The following is a 20881-nucleotide window of genomic DNA, read 5'->3' on the forward strand; positions in this document are numbered from 1 at the left end:
TTAGATTTATTTTCAGGCTCCAAAATGACTTTTTTTTCACCTACTACTTAGTACTATAGATAATGTCAGACATTGACAAGTCAAAAAGGAACAAACATGAATGAGGATGATTTTTGAAATAGGGTGCGAGTGAAAACTCAAACACTAGAAGAATTGTTCTTGAGTTAAATTCAAATTCAAGAGATGAAGAATATTGAAAATGATGTTAGGATGGACCATGATGATTTGAATAAAATGCAGGGGAAGAAGAGAAAGTGAAAGAAACAGAAGAGACAGAGAGAGTGACAACAACACAGAGAGATCAAAAAGAGGATCAACTTTGTAGCAGCAGCAGGAGGAAGCAACAAGCTGGCTGCTTTTCTTGGACATGGATGACCAACAGATTCCTCAGAAATCATCATAAGACAGCCAACAAACCCAGAAAATACCACAACAATGTCTCCCCACTCATAATCATTTTAAACCTTGTTGGAACAAAACCCAGGTTTTGGGAAAAACAAGAAAACAAAAAGAGACCAAGATGTCATCAAGAGATTCTCTCTTCTTAGGTTCTTTGGGGGAAGATAGATAGAGAAGCAAAAGATGAAGAGTTAGTTTGAAGTTTGTTTAGTTTAATTAGTGGAATTTCGTGTTGTTCTATGGAAAATAGGGAGAGGTGTGAATATTTGATGTAAGTTTGTTTGGTTGTGGTGAAACTTAGGTGACAGCTTGGGCTTCACGTGATTCATTTTTTGTTTTTTGCCTTTTGATGTGATATGATATCTCCCCCGTTTCTTTTTAAATCATCATCATTTTTTACAACTTCCTAGTTAGCATATATACTAAATTTACCCTTTAGACGGACTTTTTTTTTTGGTCATAACTCATGTATCCGTTATATTTTTAATAAAAAATCTGAGTTCACAAACTTAAGTTTAAAAAAAAAAAAAAATCTTGATGGAAGCGCCTAGTGTTATTTGGCCAAATGGATGATTCGTTTGTCCAAGATTCATTATACAAAGCTTACTCCCATAGTGAAGGGGAAGACAGAAGGCGATGTGGAAGTGGAGAATTTGAGTTTAATGAGGTGTTAGGAAAAAAAAAAAAACCATAATTTTAAAAATAATTTTATAATTAAAAAATAGGGAAAATAGATTTGTCAATCCTTATAGTTTCATTGGATTTTGAATTAGGTCCCTCTAATTTTTTTCTTTTTATTGAATTCTTATACTTTGTTCCGTTAAAGCCATAAGTCCTTTCGTTAATAACTTCTCAAAACACCGTTAATCGCTCTCTCTCTCTCATCATCCATGACCAGTTCAATGATGACACCCAGAAGGAGAAGAGCTCCTTCTTTAACCGGTTGTTTTCCATCAATATTGGCATGCCTCTTCTATGCTGCTTCTCCAGCAATGAGCCTGCTCCGAAGAGGGGAGGAGGTGGGGGCTGACACGTGTAGGATCCTACTAGTGGGTTCCAACTCGTGAAGGCAGGATCTTTGAGCAAAGAGGTACGTGGAAATGACGGGGTCTTTGGGTGTTGCAGACTAGGTGGTCATCATCCTTAATTTCTAGCCACTTCAAACAGCCTCATCCCTAAAACTCTAATAACTATTATTACTTTTTTTGGCATTGATCAATCTAAAATCATAAATTAATATTGCCAAAGGTCATGAGCATTTGAAACTAAAAAATTAACGCTCTTTCATGGGATAACGCAAGGGTCTCAAAACAAAAGTTTGAAAGAAAAACTATCAAACTCCCACAACGTTGTTAAGAAAAAAGGCTTTCATAAAATAGTGTGCAAGAGGTAGTAACAAAACAAGATATTAAATAATACATGGTGATTGGATAGAAGGGTCTAATGGGAGCTGCTGGGCTAGAGTCTTGGACAAATGTGCAGGATTGCACATAACCTTCATTAGTATCGACGTCCACAACATAGAAGCGACACGCTGATATTGATGAAAAAGCAGACCACTTGAAGAAAGAGGTCTCCTTCTCGGCATCATCATCGAACTGGTTATGGCTGACGATAAAGAGCCACCTGCTTTTAACGGGGGAGAGAAACCAACTAACGGTATTTTGAGAATTTATTGAAAGAAGGATCTATAGCTTTAACAGAACAAAGTATAAGGATCAATAAAAAAAAATAAAACTAAAAGGATCTAATTCAAAATCCAACGAAATTACAAGGACTGACAAATCTATTTTCTCTAAAAATAAATATGTGAGATGAATTTTATTTTAATTTGTATAAAAACACTTTTAAAAGTACTTTTTGTAGTTTTGGGCCTGATAAATACTTAGAACTATTTGGGCTGCGTTTTTAGCCCATGTCTAGAAGCAGGACATAAAAAATTAATAAAAATGTTTTTAGAAACAAAAAATTAATTGATTAATGTCTTGTGAAACAAAATATATGATTCCCCTTCTAAAAGAAATATACTTTGTTTAAAAAAATGTCAGGAATTCATCCATTAAGATTAAAAATTTTAAATTATCAGTCTAAGATTTTAATAAAATTCAAGGTTCGATCACAAGAAGTATCCAAGAACACGAAGCCCAGAATGAAGTTGACGGAACCTTCCGAGCAACGCATGTGTTTATTTATATGCAAAATAAATTCAGAAACATCAATCCATCAACATATCAATACAATAAATAATAGCAAACTATCATGCAAGCGACTCATTCCTTAAACTTCAAGCAAAGTAAGAAATCTATATCTAGTCCTGTAGATTCAAGCAGTTAGATGCAATTTATAGGTACAAGGAATTGTCCATTTGATGCCTACAATTACATATAATCACAGGTTGATATTACAAACACTATAGCTTGTAATTACATTGCAAAAGATATACCTACACACCTGTGGTTCATGTTTCTATCATTAACTGAAAGCTTACATTGAATATAGCAAAAGATGAGAAACAATATCTTCACTATCTTCCTGGCTTCTCGCTCCACTGGGAAGAAGTATAAAAAACTTAACGTCAGTATCAGCCTCATTTATTGTTATCACTTAAATACTTATGAAAACAAGATCAAAATGCTTCTTTATTGTAGTAATTAAATGAATAGTGCATTTAGTTTGCTACAGTTAGCTAGTGTTGAACCAAATCGACAATTAAATAAACAAAATAAATTACGTACAGAGAGAAGTATTGATAAAAAAAATATGGAGAGAATCCATATTCCCGTGTACACCTCAAGAAATGTAAATGGAAGTCCCTTTGGGGACACCTAATAAGGAAATAGAAAATCTACCTACGATTCAGTTTCACCATATCCAAGCTTAACCATAAATGATGCAATTATCTTGTTATCAGTGACTAGCTAGCAGTACCACTTCAACCTTTTCCCAGATGGATATGTACTTTAAACAAGAAGCAGTTATGGAGAATATCAGAGTATGGCAACAAAATCCAGATCAAGTATTACCAACCATACAAAAACCTGCATATTTGCTTCACTTCTTTCACTTGGAACGGTGCAACAAAGTCTCAAATTCTAGGTCTTTTAGCCCTACAATCAATGACAAAAATCATATATATTAAGCTCGGGTTATCATATAGTAATCATTACAACCATGTCCCCGAACAAACATAGCCTCTCCAACAACGAGAACAATATATCTAAGCAATTAGAACAATTTAGTTTGAAAAATAAATGAGCTCACCTTGAAGAAATGTACGCCTCAATATCGTGCTTCTGTTCAGTGCCATAAACAAACCACCTCTCATCTGCTGCTGCTGCAGCATCTTTATCCTGAAATTCAATTTCTGTGCATGCCAAAATCTTTTAAAATTTTGCTAGATGCCAAACCGTAATGGTTTATGCACATAATTTAAACTAGCACAAATCAAAAATTACCTTGCAACAAAACGGCATATTCATCAGTATAACATTTTAATCTCCAAAATGCCCGGCCACAACTATCCAGTAGCACAGGTTCAGTTCGGACAGCATCAGATCTTTGTTTCACTGTGTAGTTATAGTAACAGTAAAAACAACCAGTCATTACAATAAAATGATGGAAATATTCATTAACTACGTGTATTCCCTACTCTCTAGCAAGACGGAAAGAAGTTTTATTTACATGCATTTTTCTCTTTTTGCCTCTTTTAAGCACACTGTTAACTTACTAAATTCGGCCCCACTGTGGATGGTTAAAATAGGGTTTATATTTTAATCACATATCCAATAAGAATATGGAAAATCTGAGAACACTCATACTAAATCATCTTGCTTTATGTCTCAATCAACAGAAAATAATTTGGAAACTACTTATTCAAGACCAATTATCTTTTTATTTGGTAAAAAAAACTACTTAAGGAGAATACTAGTTGTGAATTGAAGAATAAGAGTATGATCGGATGCCAATAGGTGTTTGTCACACACCATTAGTTTAAGTTAAAACTATAAGCATCTTAATTTATCTTATTTGTTTGCGTTAGTTATTACTATATTGTAACTTGGATGATCTTAAAATTCTAGATCCATGCACACCCACCCAAACTTTGACCAAAGATGGAAGAATGAGGCCTTTGGGTGGGCATGAACTTTGGAAAATGGTATGAACACAAAATCTTATGAAACACAACATACTTTTAGGAATCAGGCCTTTTGCCTCAAGCATCTTAGCATGAGCACGAGCTGCCTCACTTTTTATCTCTCTAACAAGACCTTCATGCTCTGAAATTGAAAGGGGAGCACCATTGTTCGCAATAATGGCTCTAGCCACGTCATCCTTCATTTTTTGCTTAAGACTTCTTTCCTGCAGATAAAATAAATCCAAAAAATATGGCAACAACTTTTGAAATATATATATATATATATATATATAAAATACAACCACAAAAGATGTCCAATCAAGTATGACACTACCTTTTCCTTGGCTGCAGCAACTTTTATTTTTGCTTCTTTTGCACTTTCAGCAAATTTTGAGTGTTGCTCATCAATAAAACTCCTTATAGTCCTGGACAGATTTTGTAAATTACAAATCACTCCAAAGAAAACCAAGACAATAAGAAGGACAAAAGGGGGGGGGGGAGATCATATCATAGCATAGTTGTCTCATTATTTCCTGATTACTTACTCTGTGTCCAAAGCTTCATCGCAAAGAAAATTCAATAGCTTAAGCTTATTTGATAAATTCAAATTATAATAGCCATCAATTCCTTCTTCAAGACTATCTAGCTGCAATGCTTTTGGCACAACATCAGATTCAGATATTATATTTCTGAGAGCTTCCCACCATGAATGTTTTCCGCTCAACGATTTTAAGGAAGGAGACCTGCAACAAAGAGATTGAGATGGTCAAACGTCATTCAAGTAAATAAAAGAGTAGGACCTTCCAAAATAAAGCTTGAATAAATACACCCATACCCATCTCCTGATTCACTTAGTATTAGAGTCAACAATCTGATATAGAACTGAACTACTAAGGTCTTGTGTCTAGTGGGAGCACTTTGTATGCATATTAATTCTTCTAGGATGGCTTCAGCTTCTCCTTTCTTCATATCAAGAATCTGACGGTAGGCCACAGGAAATATTCAAAACAGTCAGCATAATTAATATGCCAAACAGAAATTATTTCTTCAAAGCTAATATAATGACATATTGAGAATCATGTGCTGCCTTGAATGCTTTCAGCATTTTTGAGGAACATCCATCAAAAGATAAACTTGACACTGGACCTGTATACTATCTGTATGCTATCTGATTAATCATAGGAAATTGTCGCAATTTGGTATTATAAGGGCAGAGCCTTCAAAGAACTATCTTAACAGTATACATTTGATTCGTGAACTACTTAGAAGATATATTTTGTTACAGTGCTATCATACCGACAACAACTACCCTCTATCCCAAAAGCTAATAGAATCAGACACAAGACATACCTTCTCAAAAGCGGTGCAAAACTCCAAGAACTGCAATGCATGACCAACATCTTCGGGTGGCAATTCAAGGTCTAGTATACTGGTTAAAAGAGAGCCCGGTGGCAAAGAGATGGCTTTGTCCATTTCTTTATTCTGAGGGTTGACACCGTCTTCGCAATTCTGTTTGTTCATTTCTTCTTTCACATCATTCTCATCAGAATTTAAGGAAACGTCATTTGAAGTCCTAGAAACCTTCATTCTCTCTTTCATTTTATTTCGTTTCTTCCCTGCTTGAATGATATCCTCAGTTGCGTTTTGTTTTGTTTCCTCAAATGGAACTTCATTACAAGTTTTAACCTTTTTCGTGCTCCCATTTTGGCAAGCATCATTTACTCTGCTGCCATTACGTATTTCCTTTAGCCCTTCCCGCTTTGTTTTTTTAGGTCTTTTCTTAGAGTTAGGCAATGCCTTCTGAGAGTTTAAACCACTATTTCTGTCTAGAGAGTTCTCCTTGCCATGTTTCGGTGACAGAGCAACCACAAGCTCCTACGGGACCCCAAAAAAATAAAAAATAAAAAATCAACCCAAATATGCAGTGAAGTATACGAGCTATTAGTCTGTGATCTAAGAAGAATTGAGACAGAGAATAGCCATCAAACCTTGCCTGAGCCGCATGGCATTTTAGGCGAAACTGCATTACTCTTAACCTCCATATCAGAATTTGAAATATTAAGATCAATCATTAGATCCTGCAATAAGGATGAAATATGAGCGACGAGGAGATCAATGAACCATTTAAGCACATGGCTTTGGCAGCTGCAACACAGTTGATAAGAGTAATGAGATGAACAATAGCATGCCTTTTTGGAAGAAATAGCCTTTATAGGCGAAACAACAACGTTTGGAATATTGGCGGATGTTATATTATCGGGACCTTTCACGTCAAGCATTTCTGACACGGAGGAAAAACCCGATGCTTTGGCTGTTTTCACTAATTGACCAGTAGGTTGATGGCCTCTTCTTTTCCTGGAATATCACTCTCATCTCAGAATTTCTAAGACATAAATTATGGAATTCTGTCGGACAGAAACCAAAAAAATGCAACAGGACATGCCACATCATCAATATCTTACATGCATAGGCTGCAATTGCAGATGCCTCTGCACCTAGGACATTTCCAATCGTTCAACACATTCACCTCTTCAGCTTTCTCTCCATATCTAATTCAACACAAATCTAGAGCTCAGCTTGCAAGGTTACATAAAGTACTTTACCTTCGCACTCTATGAAAACAAAAGATTTCTGAAAACACACGTTGTATGTTACCAACGAAGCTAACCTGTTCAGGAGGCATTTGTGGCAAAACTTAATGGTACAAAGCTTCTCCCCTTTCAAATTCTTACACCAAGCAGCAAAATCCCTGGTTTTTTGACGGCACTTCAACATGGAAAACAAATAACGTATCATGGAAATGAACTTGATGCTACAACTAAATATACCTATTTCCATAATTAGACTAAGAAACCTAACCCCACTTACTCCCGTGATTAAAGAACTGCAAGAAGATTAAAGAACGAAGAAAAGAATATAGAAAATTACAAATCTTCATCCAATATACCTGGTGACAGCAGACCCCGTTTTCCGAATCATAGATTCGGCCACCGATGACTCGAACTCCTGGGCACTGAGTTCGCTTCTTCACTTCATTGGCTACTTTCAGCTGCTGCGGAGCCAAGACTTCCATGACGGTACAACAAGAGCCTAAAGAAAAAGCCCAGGGTTTGACAGACCAGTAAGAAAGGACACGCTGGACAAGAAAAGCGAGCTAGGAGATGTCTCCCACAAATTTGGGCTTCAGACAAGTATCGCTCTTTCTTTCTTACAGGGAAAGATGGAGAGAGAATATGAAATTTCAGATTTATATGATTATATCTACCGTGAAATTTTAACACACACTGTTCCCTCCTTCAATGGAGGATTGGCGGGAGGGACCGAAATGTAAAGAAAAGTGGAAATTTTGAAATTCCGAACTAATTTGGGAAATAGGGATTTTCGGGGGCTTTTATCCGACGATACGACGCGACTGCTTCACCCATAGTTACGACGCATCTTTCGACTTCGAGAACCTCCTGACTGTTGGGAAATAAAATTGTTACTCTTTTTATATTTTAAAAATAAATATTTTTATCCATAATATTTTAAATTGGTTCTGTTTCACCGTTTTAAAATTCAAAACTAGATGGCATGGGCATCATGCAAGCTCTCAATTGAGTCCCACAATTTATGATTGCTAATTATGTGATTTTTCTGTGCATTTTATATTACTCCTCATATACTTAATATAAGATCTAATTAAGAAGCTGATATTGGTCCTATATATAATATCTATTTCACATTTTTATCATTTTTTTTAAATTAACCCGATGATACTCTCTCAACAATGATCAAGTAGAAGAGGAAGCGTAGGATGTTTTAGAAGAAGTATGTCATATGAACTAGTTTAACTAATATATTTAATTTACTCAAATTAATTAATTATGTCTTATGTTAAGAATCGGAAGAGTATATTAAGATCAATAATTTTTTAAAATTTTATTTGGATTTGAATTATACCTTTACGTTATATTTTTAATAAATTATTTTTACCCACATATTTTTAATAAATTATTTGTGTTGTCCATGCTTCAGATTATTTAAATGCCTCGAAAATAAAATTTTCATTTGAATTCACACAGTTATATTGTGAGTTATTATTTTTCAGTAAGAAGAAAATACGATACCGAAGTCCACACATCGAAAGTAAAATGAGCATAACATAATGTTGGGTGTTATCCGTGTTTTCTTCCATGCGCCTGTTTTATTTGTGCTATAAACTAAGGGTTAACTGCTAATACTATAAAATAAAGGTTAAGATGTAAATTTGTTTAGAAAAATTTTTTAAACAATTTGCAAAAGTGAAAGTTGCCTTAAAAGTTTAAAATCAGAATAATATTATTTTTACAATTAAAAATATTAACAGTCCATATTATTATATTATTCCCTATATTATATGAAATTCTTCGATCACATGTGTTTTAAAAAACTTAGACAATTGTTTTCCTTTTTAAATTAGAATTTGAGCTAAATGAATAAACAGTGTAATTACAACGGTGCAATTATAATTAGATTTAGAATTAGAACTTGACAGGTAATTGTAAATTTCATCACGTCAAAGTAAATACAGTGTCCTCAATTAAGGGGTGTTTAAGTAAAACTTAAACTATAATTTTAAAAATAATTTTACAGTATACAAAATAAATACATGATAAAAATTCTCTCAATTTATGTAAAAATATTTTTAAAAAGTTCTTATAAGAGTAGAAAACGAGCATAGTTACGGAGAGAGATACATCTGTGGACCGCGGACTAACAAAATTATCAGACAAGAAATGTCAAAAAAAAAACACTCTTTGAATTCTTAATATAAGATCCATTTAACTAATTTGATTAGATTAAGGAAGTTAGGTAAGTTAGTTAATTATAAAAAATGTGATATATTTTTCCTAAAACAACATAATTATCTTTCTTACTACCTTTCTTTTTCGTCTACTTAATTATGGTTAAATAAGTATCTATAAAGATACTTTAAAAAAATTAAAAATTATGAGAAAATAATTAGATGAGTGGCGGACAAGAAATCAGTAGTTGAACCTGTTTGACAAGAAGCCATAATTGAAGCCTCTTTGACAAGAAACTGTCATATCCGCCAACCCAGAATTTCGCATATAAATTCTTAAACCATCTTACTGAAACGCAACAAACGAGTCAACGCGACCTTCTTATCACAGTCTTCTAGCTCCAGCCCACCATGTCATTCATCGCTTTCATCTTCTTCCTCCTCCTCTTCGGGATCTCATTATTCTTTCCTACTTCTCTTCTCTTTGATCCGAAGCCTCACAAGATCCACTTCCGCTTCCCGAATCTCTACCCAGAAGGCCTTGCTTGGGATCCACTGACCCAGCAATTCTTCGTAGGATCCCTCCGTCAACGGATCATCGCCACTGTCAGCAACGCCGGTGATGCGAAAACCTTCGTCTTCGACTCTTCCCTCCCCGAAAACGTCACCTTCTTGGGTCTTACAGTGGATCCAGTCAACAGACGCCTCCTCGCCGCCGTCCACGCCATGGAGCCTCTCCCTCCGTTCGATGCCCTCGCCGCTTACGACTTAACTTCTGGGCAACGAATCTTCCTCTCCGTCCTCCCCGACGACGATGGATCCGTTCGTCCGATTGCAAACGACGTCACGGTGGATGACGAGGGGAACGCCTACGTCACGAACTCCGGAGGGAACTACATATGGAAGGTGAACAGCAAAGGAGAGACGTCCATATTCTCGGGGTCTCCGGAGTTCACGGCGCATCCAGTGGACAGCGACACACCGCATAGCTACTGCGGCCTGAATGGGATCGCTTACGTCAGCAAGGGGTATCTCTTGGTGGTGCAATCCAATACGGGCAAAATGTTCAAGGTTGATGCAAACGACGGGACGGCGAGGTTAGTGCAGATGAAGCAGGATTTGATGGTGGCAGACGACATCGTGTTGCGAAGTGACGGCGTCGTTTTGGTGGTGTCGCCTGTGAATAAGCTGTGGTATTTAAGGAGTGAAGATGGATGGATGGAGGGAGAAGTGTATGACGAAATAGACCTTGATCTGAAAAGATTTCCTACTTCATTGGTTGTGGGGAAAGAGAATAGGACGTATGTGGTATATGGGAATGTGGAGGAGGGTATGATGGGAAATTCAGGGAGGGAGAGTTTCAGCATAGAAGAAGTGAGATCAAAGAGGGAAAATAGAAGTATTCAAATGAGGAGGATGCTTGTTTTGATTGGGACAGGGTTGGCTTTCTTTGTTATTTGGATGCTTCAGAAGCCGTCGTGGCTTGTTAATAAGGGAGAAAAGGTTAACTAAGTTTAAAGAACTGAATAAATATTGTTGGATTTTTATGGATGTATCAGAGGACTGGTCAGGCTTCTAAAGTTGTATTCTCGCTTTCGTTAATATTCTACGAAGCATGAACTATAGTTATATTTTATGTGATAGGGTCTATTGTACCCCGAAAATTCATGCTTTTTTTTAATTATTTATGGGGTTTTAGTCCTGCATTTATATTTTTTTTTTAAGAAAACAAGGAAACTATTGTTGGATATATATATATATATATATAACATAAGTTTTTTCAAGTGCCAGGTATATATGCCTGCAGCTAGTCTTTTTCATTGAGTCGCTATATGGATTCAAGCCCATCTATTCCCAACAGACAAATAAAAACACTTGGACATAAAACATGTTCTCAAAATCATTTACACAATTTAATCATATGTGAGGCGTTCCCGCCCTTCTGCTCATCTTCTTTGTCGCCTTGGTCATTTTCCACATGACAAAAGAGGTACAAATAATATTATCTTCAGTCCTTGATATAAAATTATATGACTAATTTACAAATATTAAAAAAATTAGTTAAATTGGCTATTTATAATAAATAAATATTGTTTTTTCTAATAAATTAGTTATCTGTAACTGTGAGACAAAGTGAATTAAGAAATTAAGGGCTTGTTTGGTTTCTTGTTTTGAGAACAATTTTTTGTTTTTAAAAATAGAAAAACAAAAAAACTTGTTTGGCAATATGTTTTTAGTTAATTATTTTAAAAAGCAAAAAAACAATAATATGTTTTTAAAAACTGGAAAACCAAAAGAACTTTTACATGTTTTCTTGTTTTTGTTTTTGTGTTTTTTTTTTGAAAAATTAGAGAAATCTTTTTCTCTTCTTCTCTACCACCTACTACTTATCACTACCGGTGATAACTATCATTTGTCAAAGTATGATTTTTTATATATTTTTTTCAAATGTGATTTTTTAAAAATCATTTTCCAAACAAAGTTTTTTTTTTGTTTCCAAAACTTGTTTTTAAAAATTTTTTTATAAAATTGTTTTAAGAATAAGAAAACAAAGAACATAAACAAACAGGCCCTAAATCTCACTACTACAATGAAGACTTTTTACTTCTATTTTGTATGACTTTTTACTTTTGTTTTGCGGGGGACATGAAAAGAAGGGACATAAAAAGTACCCCCCTTTTACTTCTGTTTTGAACAGAAGAGAATAATGGTATTATTTACATCTGTTTTGAACAGAAGTAAAAAAATCACTTTTTTACTTCTGTTTCTCCAAAAACAGATATAAATTTACATCTGTTTTTCTTAAGCCAGACGTGAATTGACGTCTGTTTTGCTAAAACAGACGTCAATTCATGTCTTCTTTTGGATAAAAATACATAAATTTATATCTGTTTTGGTTAAACAGAGGTAAATTTACATCTGTTTTGGGGTAAAATAGAGGTTAAAAGTGTGATTTTTATCATTCAGCACAGTCCCAATGAACATTAACCAAATTCAAAACTAATAATATCAATTGAATCCGATTCATTCAAATTACAGCATAACACATCTTATAATGACTATATCATCATGCCAATTCCTAAAATTTAAAAAGACATAAAAATTACTTTTACAAGTAGTGGAGATTTTACATATAACATAACAAAAATCCAAAAATTATTAGAACAAAGCTTTCCATTGACAACTAATTAATACATAACAATCTTTTTAATCTTCAAATCCATTATTCAATTAATAAACATCCCATTTTTAAAGCTTCCTCTTGAATGTAATCAACATTCTAATTCAATACATATAGGAAAATTCTCTTTTAGACATTTTGACAAACGCTTTTGATGTATTGATTTTCAAACAAGTTAGTTAATAGGGATTTCAAACTTCAAATCCATTACCCAATCAATGTAAACAAATTTCAACCCATCTAAATGCAATTTTTTTCATTAATAATTTAATGTATACCCAATCCTTAATCTAAATTCAATACATATAGGAAATTATCTAAATGCAATCTCTCTTAGGCATTTTGATAAACACCTTGTATGCATTATTTTTCTAACAAGTATTAACAAGGTTTGAAATCTTTAAATTTTCTACCCAATCAGTATATACAAATTTAAACAATCTAAACACAATTCTTCAATAAAAATTTAAACAGAAACCTTAGAAATCAAATTAAAATTCCTCAAGTCACACAAACCCACGTACAACATATTAAACCCACAATACAACCGTTGAATGAACTTACCTTCACTGTAGATTGAAACTATTGTGGCTTTCCTTCGAATTAGAGCGTATCACGGCCTAGAGAGACGAGGAGGACGGCAAGCTATTGTGCGTGTGAACTTCACTGCTTCAGCCTTGTTAATCGACGGTGACGAGCTACTACAACACAAAAATTATAGCTGCTGCAGAACGACGACAATGGAGTGAGGACTAGCTACAGAATAACGGCCTTGAGAGAGCTGAAATGAGAGGGAGAGTTTCAGAGTAGCTCACGGTTGCTACAAGTAGAAGACGAAAATGAGAGGGAGAGAGCAAAAAATCAAAGTTCCCACGCGCGCTAGCCACTAGTTGGTGACTAAATTAGCCTGGCAGTACTGATATGAAGCTGATAAGGGCAAATTTTTTTAAAAAATAAGCCACCTTCACGTCTGTTTCTTTAAAAACAAATGTGAAGTAACGTTTGTTTATATCAAACAGACGTTAATTCACGTCTGTTTGGAGAAAACAGACATGTCTGTTTTCTCCAAACAGACGTGAATTAATGTATGTTTTTATTAAATAGATGTTACTTTGTGTCTGTTTTGTGTAAACAGACATGAAGTAATGTCTGTTTTGTGTAAACAGACATAAAAACTATATATTTCTCCTCTATTTTTTAGAACAGACATAAATGAGGGAGGTAAATAATATATTTTGTTATAGTGTCTCTAACTAGTTTTTATGTTTAGCACAGGAGGTAGTAACAATTTTTTGTGCCCAAGCAACAAAAGCCACTAATGTCTGTTGATTTTAGCAAGGCTATGTAATTAATCTATATAGAAACTTGATTAAAAGTAATTAGGATCTTGGCTCTCATCACCCATGCCATGTAATAATAAGAGGTTGATACATCTAAACGTGTAGTCAAAAGTGATATTAAGTTCAATGTAGCCTGTGCACGACCCTCACAAATTTTAATTTTAAAATACTCACAATTTTGCATGATAAAATTAAAGTGTCAGGGAAGAATTACTAAGGGTAAGGATCATCGTTATACCGCGGGAAAATCGGTCTTTTTTTTTTTTGCCCAGAGACGAAAGAATCATGATTTGTATTGCTTTGTTTTGTACTGTTTGATGAATCTTTACGACTTCGATTACTGGATTTGCAAGAAAAATGTGAATGGATATGAAAAAGAAATGAAGTTGATGAAGTGACTATGAATTCCAGGAGAAGACCGAGAAGAGAGAAGACAATGAAGAAAGTTACAACTATACATAAAATGATAAAGAGATGCCACTATTTTTAAGAGAAATATCCTTTACTCATGCCTTACATTCTTTAATTTTTTTTTCTGGTTTAAAATAACTTATAAATAGCTTTTTAATTGTCATTTATAGAATACAAAATAAGTATGTGAAATAAGTTATATTTCAACTTATGTAAATATGCTTATCAGCTCCAAATAAGCACCAAATTAAATGAGTTTTACGAAATGAAATTCTTACCAATTATTTACCTTGTACTTCATAAAATCACATTTCTATGATTAATCCAAATATGATGACTATTTCCATTTATTCAAAGACACAAATAGAGCTAAAATTTAACAAATGCATGACTATTAGCAAATATACAAACCATAAGGGCCCAATTAGAATATTCTCTAAATATATTATGATAATATTCTCTAAATATATTAAAATATAAGGGTAATCGCAAAAAAAGATCTTAGAATTTGAAAAACGCAGATAGGGACCCGTGACAACTTCACTATGGGTTTTGACAACTTTAAGTGAAGTTGTCACGGGTCGCTATCTGTATTTTTCAAATTCCAGGATCTTTAATTGTGATTTTTCCTAAAATATATTCTTATATTCTTTTTCTTTGGAGGAATACATATATACACATCTATATATTATCTCCAATCTTAATTATAAGAGCTAATTGACTAATTTGAGAATATTAAGAAAAGAAGTTAAGTTAGTTATTTGTAATAAATATGTGTTATTTTTCTTAAAATATCCTTACTAATTAAGTGTATTTATTGGTTAGAACTACTATTGTTAGAAAGACTATATTAGGAAAAAAAAACGTAAATATAAGAGATAAAGTGAATTAAGATTTTATATTTAGAACCAAAATAAAAATCAAACAAAATCTTTTATTAAAGACCGGAGGTAGTATATTAGAACATAAAAGTTCAGATAATAAGAGCGAATGGGGAAGGGGAAACAAGGTGAAAAAATAATAATTTCTCTTATTCTTACTATAAAATTTACTTTATAATATAAATTATATTATAAAATAAGTTTTATATTAAAAAATATTAAAAAATGGAACGGTATTTCTGCTTAAAAAAACATTGTCAGGCGAGAAGCGGACTGCAACCTGTTTGACAAAAAACAAAAGTTGAAGCCTGTTTGACAAGAAACGATATCTAATAAGACCCTGAAGGCGAATTTCACATATAAATTCTCTTAACAAACTCACATGAAATGCAGCAAACGAACAACCTCCACAAGACTCTCTGATCTCGCATTTACTTCAAACTCACCTTGTTAATCTCATCGCCAAATCTATCCTCAATCTCCATCCGCGCTTTCATCTTCTTCCTCATCTTTGGCGTCTCATTCTTGGCTTCTTCTCTTCTTTCTGATGCAAGCCCCCAAAAAATCCATTTCCGCTTTCCAAATCTCTACCCTGAAGGCCTTGCTTGGGACCCTCTGACCCAGCAATTCTTCCTAGGATCGCTCCGTCAGCGGACCATCGTCGCCGTCACTGACGCCGGCACTGCCGAAACCTTCATCTTCGACTCATCCCTCCCCGAAAACGTCTCCTTCGTGGGTCTTTCGGTGGATTCCATCAACAGACGCCTCCTCGCCGTCGTCCACGCCGCCAACCCTCTCCCTCCATTCAATGCCCTCGCAGCCTACGACCTACGTTCTCGGCAACGGCTCTTCCTCTCCGTCCTCCCCACAGCAGACTCCGACGACGGCGAGTCCAACCGTGCGATCGCAAACGATGTCGCGGTGGATGACGAGGGAGACGCCTATGTCACCAACTCTGCTGGGAACTACATATGGAAAGTGAACGACGAAGGAGAGGCGTCGATATTCTCTAGGTCTCCACAATACGCCGCCCATCCCGTGGACCGCCACACATCGTATAGTTCCTGCGGCCTGAACGGCATTGCTTACGTCGGCAAGGGGTATTTGTTGGTGGTGCAATCCAATACGGGCAAGATGTTCAAGGTTGATGCAAACGACGGGACGGCGAGGCTGGTGCAACTAAACGAGGACTTGATGGGAGCAGACGACATCGCATTGCGAAGTGACGGCGTCGTTTTGGTGGTGTCACCTGTGAATAAGCTGTGGTATTTGAAGAGTGAAGACAACTGGACAGAGGGAGCGGTGTTTGACAAAATTAACCTTGATTTAAAAAGATTTCCTACCTCAGTGGTTGTGGGGGAAGGGAATAGGGCGTACGTGGGATACGGGTATGTGGACGAGGGTATCATAGGAAATTCAAGCAGGCAGAGTTTCAGCGTAGAAGAAGTGAGATCAGAGAAGAGTGAAAGTAATCATACTTGGAGGATGCTTGCTTTGATTGGGGTGGGATTGGCTTGTTCGTATATTACTTTATTTGGAGGCTTCAGAAGCCGTGGCTTATTTAATAAAAGGGAAAAGGTCCATTAAGGTAGGCTATTGAAAATCAACCTACATTTGCTTGTTGAAGATGAAGACTTATCGAAGCGTCCGAGTGGTCGAATTTATCGAGATTTGGTTAGACCGATGTCTCGCAAAAGCTACACCAGTGCGTAAAGGCTTTAGTCCTATATTTCTTTTCGAGCAGATCAGTCCTTTCTTCCCGGTCAAAGAGGAGATTAGTCCTATCTTTCTCATTTTCCTTTAAAATAATCTGTTGAATATGACCAGTGTTTCTCTACTTCCAAATATCACTAATAATTACAACCCTTTTGATTGAGTAACTTCATAGTTTGATTCAATCCATCTATCCTTGAAAAAATATAATGAAAACTTGTACATTTTCCAAAGTCGTTTACACCACATATCTGTGGAAAATTCCCAATCTTCTGATCAGTTTAGCCACCTTGCGACAACATCCCACAAATTAATTAAAAATACCTCTTCATAATTCAAAAGCTTTGTAATTACTGGAATTAATCTTTACATTTTATCTTGCAGTTGTTTCTTACGATGGACTGAATATATGACGGTTTAATTGCCAAAACAAAATGATGTTAAACAGGGAAAAACAAGAATTGAATGAGGAATGGTTCAAATCGCGCAAGATCAATTTCCCTAAAAAGAGGAACTGAAACCACAAATTCAACCTGCTAAAAAAAGTCACTTCGATACCGATATATGGCAGAGTATTGGAACAACGAAACTTCAATATGTAAACAAAATTAGTACATAAAACTCAGAAATTTCTACCCTTGACTAGCACTCAACTTCGGTACTCGTACCCAACAAAAACAACAATCACTTACTGCTCGCCAGGCATCGTCTTAATGATGTCCGAGTCACCTGAAAAAAGAAATATCACAATTAGCGATATGCAATACCAAAGTTTACCTTCACCATATTGATGTTAGATCTAAACAGCTCAAGGTACCAGGATCGATAATGCTGAGGCAGCACACTCTGAAATATTTGCCGCATGCGGTGCCCAAATCAACGTTGTCTGTTACAAACAGAAAAAACTTCATTAGAGATGTTTTACTGGGACAGAATCATTCATTTTGTCCCTGGACACTAGATATCACATCTAAACACATGGCAACACACAGATATACCACACCAGTAAACAGCACAAAGTAAAATGACTTCATGTCTGAAAGAATTTGAATACCCTCAAGTCAACAGAATGTAAAGTCCTTTCAAGCGAAGAGAATCACATAAAACATAAGAGTACATAGGAAACATCCTCCACTTTTCATTCAAACCCTGAGTTATGTGAATGTTTTTATTACACACCACAACACATTCAAGGCGGCTTTTAAATCACCGTGCAAGGGCAACATGACTCAAAAGGGCATAAAAAATTTAATAATTCCCTGGAGTAGCAGAAATCAGAACAGCCAGCTATTTTCAAGTCAGCATGCTCAAGCTGGATCGTCATGTGAACTTGGAGCAAATGCACAATCATTTTGATACCAAAAGCATGATAGTAAGAGCCCAAAGACGTGTTAAGCCCCAAGGTTAATAGCGCAGATATAGAGAAAAATAAAACAATCAAAGTGCCAAGATGAACTGGCTTTTCTTTCAAAAGCTCAGTAATGTGGCTATTGCTTCACAAATATTTATAGTTAATATGGTTCCACGGATTCTTCAATGGCCCCCACTGTATAGAATTAAAGACGAGGACTACCAAACAGACAAAACCGATACACCATCAAAACACATAACATTTACCGACAATTATCAGCTAGAAAACTTTGCAATTGAGAACTCACTTCCATTGTAATGGTGAACTCCAACTTTAGCCAACATGGCATAGTACTCTATTTCTGACTTTCTCAGAGGTGGACAATTGTTGGCAATGATAATCAGTTTTCCTGCCAATAGAACATTAAAGACAATATTTAATTATTTATGTATAAATTGTATATATTTGTAGCAAAACACCGATAACAACAGCAACATCCACCACAGTGAAACTCAGGTTATAGTCCCACGGATTGTAGATGAACTCATTTTAATCTAAAAAAATGAATCTAAAAAGAAGATGCCCAAAAATGATTCGACAACAACGAATGCAATTCGAAATTTCACCATGCAACCGACACTTGGCTTTTAAGATCCCCCAGCAATCCATATTTTAAGACCTAAAAGGAAACGTTTCCCATCAAGCACATCAATAACCCCATTCTAAATAGCCCAGCCTGGCTCGACGAAATTCCATTTACATCGCATGTTAATAAAAACATCCACATTAGGACTACTTAATCCAATTTTAGTGAATGCCAAAGTAGAAAAAGAACAACCGGATCAAAGAAAGCTTCTGGTTACAATTCGAACCTTTAGAGCTCCTAAGGGATTTGAGGACCGTTTTGTAACCCAGAGTATACTTCCCACTCTTCATGACAAGAGCGAGCCTGTTGTTGATGCTCTCATGGGTCTTCTTCTGTAAAAAGAGAGAGACAAAGAAGCCATCAACTTAGCGCTTGTACAGAGGTGAAAAGGAGACATCAAAAAATCACGGAAAATTGTGAATCAGAAACGAAGCTTCAAATGCGAACTAAGAACCAAAGCGAATCGAGCATGAAGGGAAGGAAACAGAGAAGGAGAAACTTGCCGTCTTCTTGGCGGCAACCATGGTGGAATTCTCCCGGAGAGAGCAGCTGCAGAAAACCTAGAGGCGAGAGGCGCAGAGGGACGCGGTTATGGTGAGGGACTAGGGTTTTTGAGGAAGAGAGGATGTAGCCTTATAATTTTCTTGGGCCAGCATAGTAAAGCGTGGCCCAATTTGTAGCCCAGCTTGTTGTTCCACCATCTCAATTAATTGGGTCACTTCTGACCCAAAATGAAATTATTGGGCTTCCGTTTGCTCAAGTCATAAACTGCACCCGGAGAGACTTCCACATGAAGGGGCAAAAACTCAATATTTCTGATGCAGCATTATTACCAACAAGAATTGGTATAGTTAGCAAAGAATTGACTTATAACTCATAAGGTTGTAAGTTTAAATCCAGCTACTGATATGAGAACTTTGTTGATGGGCGATCTATAAGTACTTCTATAAGCGTTCTCTAAATCTGGAAGTATATCCTGACCCTAGTGAGCTCCCGGGATCTAACTCGTCTAAACTTTTGTTTTAAAAAAAAATATTGATGGAAAAAAATATTATGAGAGCAGCGCTATATATTTTAAACTTGATAATACAATTTAAATTAATAAACTAATAAATAATACTAAATTCTAGATATTTACTAAAAAAATAACATTGAGAGAAACGAGTGGAGCACAAAATTTTGATATAATTTGTTTTTATAATCTTTTAATATTATTTAATATTTAATGCCATCTTGGTTTATTATTTTTTTGGGCAAAAATACAATAACTATTTTTTTTCCATTAATGTTCACATATTCATTTGATTTTGTTTCCATATTTAAATTATACTTTGCGCCTCGACTAGCGCATATTAGCATGCGGCATGGATAGTTAATTTTCATGAATATGTCTATTTACTAGCCACTCAATGCTTGCCGGATAGTTAATCCTAGTCTCTTTCCTATTATGCCCTCTCTCTTATGACCAGGAGATTAGTTAGTTAATCCGGATATCATCACTCACACAGAGTCACTTATTTTATATGCATCTCATAGTCACTATTTGATTACGGACTAAGGGTGTTCAAATAGAGTTTTTTTTAATCAACCTTGAGGATTTTTTTTTCACATTTAATACTGCACCCAAAAAAAAATCTTCTTTTCATCATCATCATCATCATCATCATCATCATCATCATCATAATAATAATAATAATAATAATAATAATAATAATAATAGTGAAATACACTAATTACCCTTCTGTTTTATTAAAATTGCAAAAATCTTTTATCTGTCTTGAAAATATATATAAACCTCCATTCAAAATAAAATGTATGTTACATAAACCTCTCTTGTACATTTGAGATTTTATTTTCATCCATCCAATTGTTAGTTGACTGTTAAATTTGATTTTTAAACTTTTGTTTTGACTCAAATACCCCTCCTTAATATAAAAGTTCTTTAAACATTTATATTTGCCAAAAAAATTGTTGATACAAAAAAAATAATTTTAATACATGCATTTTCAAAATTTTTAATATATAATAAAATTTATTAATTTTGATTATATTATGAAAT

General features: G+C 35.0%; 4 protein-coding genes across 4 annotated transcripts; 2 read left to right on the forward strand and 2 right to left on the reverse strand.

The window, feature by feature from the left end:
* Positions 1-3471: 3471 nt before the first annotated feature.
* On the reverse strand, positions 3472-7627 carry LOC114760746 (uncharacterized). Its single transcript, XM_028950039.1, has 13 exons — positions 7482-7627; positions 7203-7300; positions 6997-7083; positions 6724-6889; positions 6523-6612; positions 5885-6409; positions 5370-5512; positions 5080-5277; positions 4869-4959; positions 4590-4758; positions 3855-3965; positions 3661-3763; positions 3472-3506 (listed from the first exon to the last, which is right to left on the reverse strand). Exons 1-13 carry the CDS (start codon positions 7605-7607, stop codon positions 3485-3487), a joined length of 1929 nt encoding a protein of 642 aa, XP_028805872.1. The 5' UTR covers positions 7608-7627; the 3' UTR covers positions 3472-3484.
* A 2083-nt stretch (positions 7628-9710) lies between these two features.
* On the forward strand, positions 9711-10955 carry LOC114760750 (uncharacterized). The gene has a single exon (XM_028950042.1). It carries the CDS (start codon positions 9711-9713, stop codon positions 10809-10811), a length of 1101 nt encoding a protein of 366 aa, XP_028805875.1. The 3' UTR covers positions 10812-10955.
* Positions 10956-15535: 4580 nt separating this feature from the next.
* LOC114760748 (uncharacterized) lies at positions 15536-16728 on the forward strand (the record flags this gene model as incomplete). Its single annotated transcript, XM_028950041.1, has 1 exon — positions 15536-16728. A coding segment is annotated over one exon (1164 nt), but the record flags the coding sequence as incomplete, so codon positions are not given.
* An 873-nt stretch (positions 16729-17601) lies between these two features.
* On the reverse strand, positions 17602-19435 carry LOC114760742 (60S ribosomal protein L30-like). The gene is made up of 4 exons (XM_028950034.1): positions 19326-19435; positions 19049-19154; positions 18484-18585; positions 17602-17711 (listed from the first exon to the last, which is right to left on the reverse strand). Exons 1-4 carry the CDS (start codon positions 19344-19346, stop codon positions 17605-17607), a joined length of 336 nt encoding a protein of 111 aa, XP_028805867.1. The 5' UTR covers positions 19347-19435; the 3' UTR covers positions 17602-17604.
* Between the last annotated feature and the right edge of the window lie 1446 nt (positions 19436-20881).

The sequence above is a fragment of the Neltuma alba genome, unplaced genomic scaffold (genome assembly GCF_004799145.2).
Source record: "Neltuma alba isolate B1F8T4 unplaced genomic scaffold, ASM479914v2 tig00011015_pilon, whole genome shotgun sequence".
NCBI classification, from domain to species: domain Eukaryota; kingdom Viridiplantae; phylum Streptophyta; class Magnoliopsida; order Fabales; family Fabaceae; genus Neltuma; species Neltuma alba.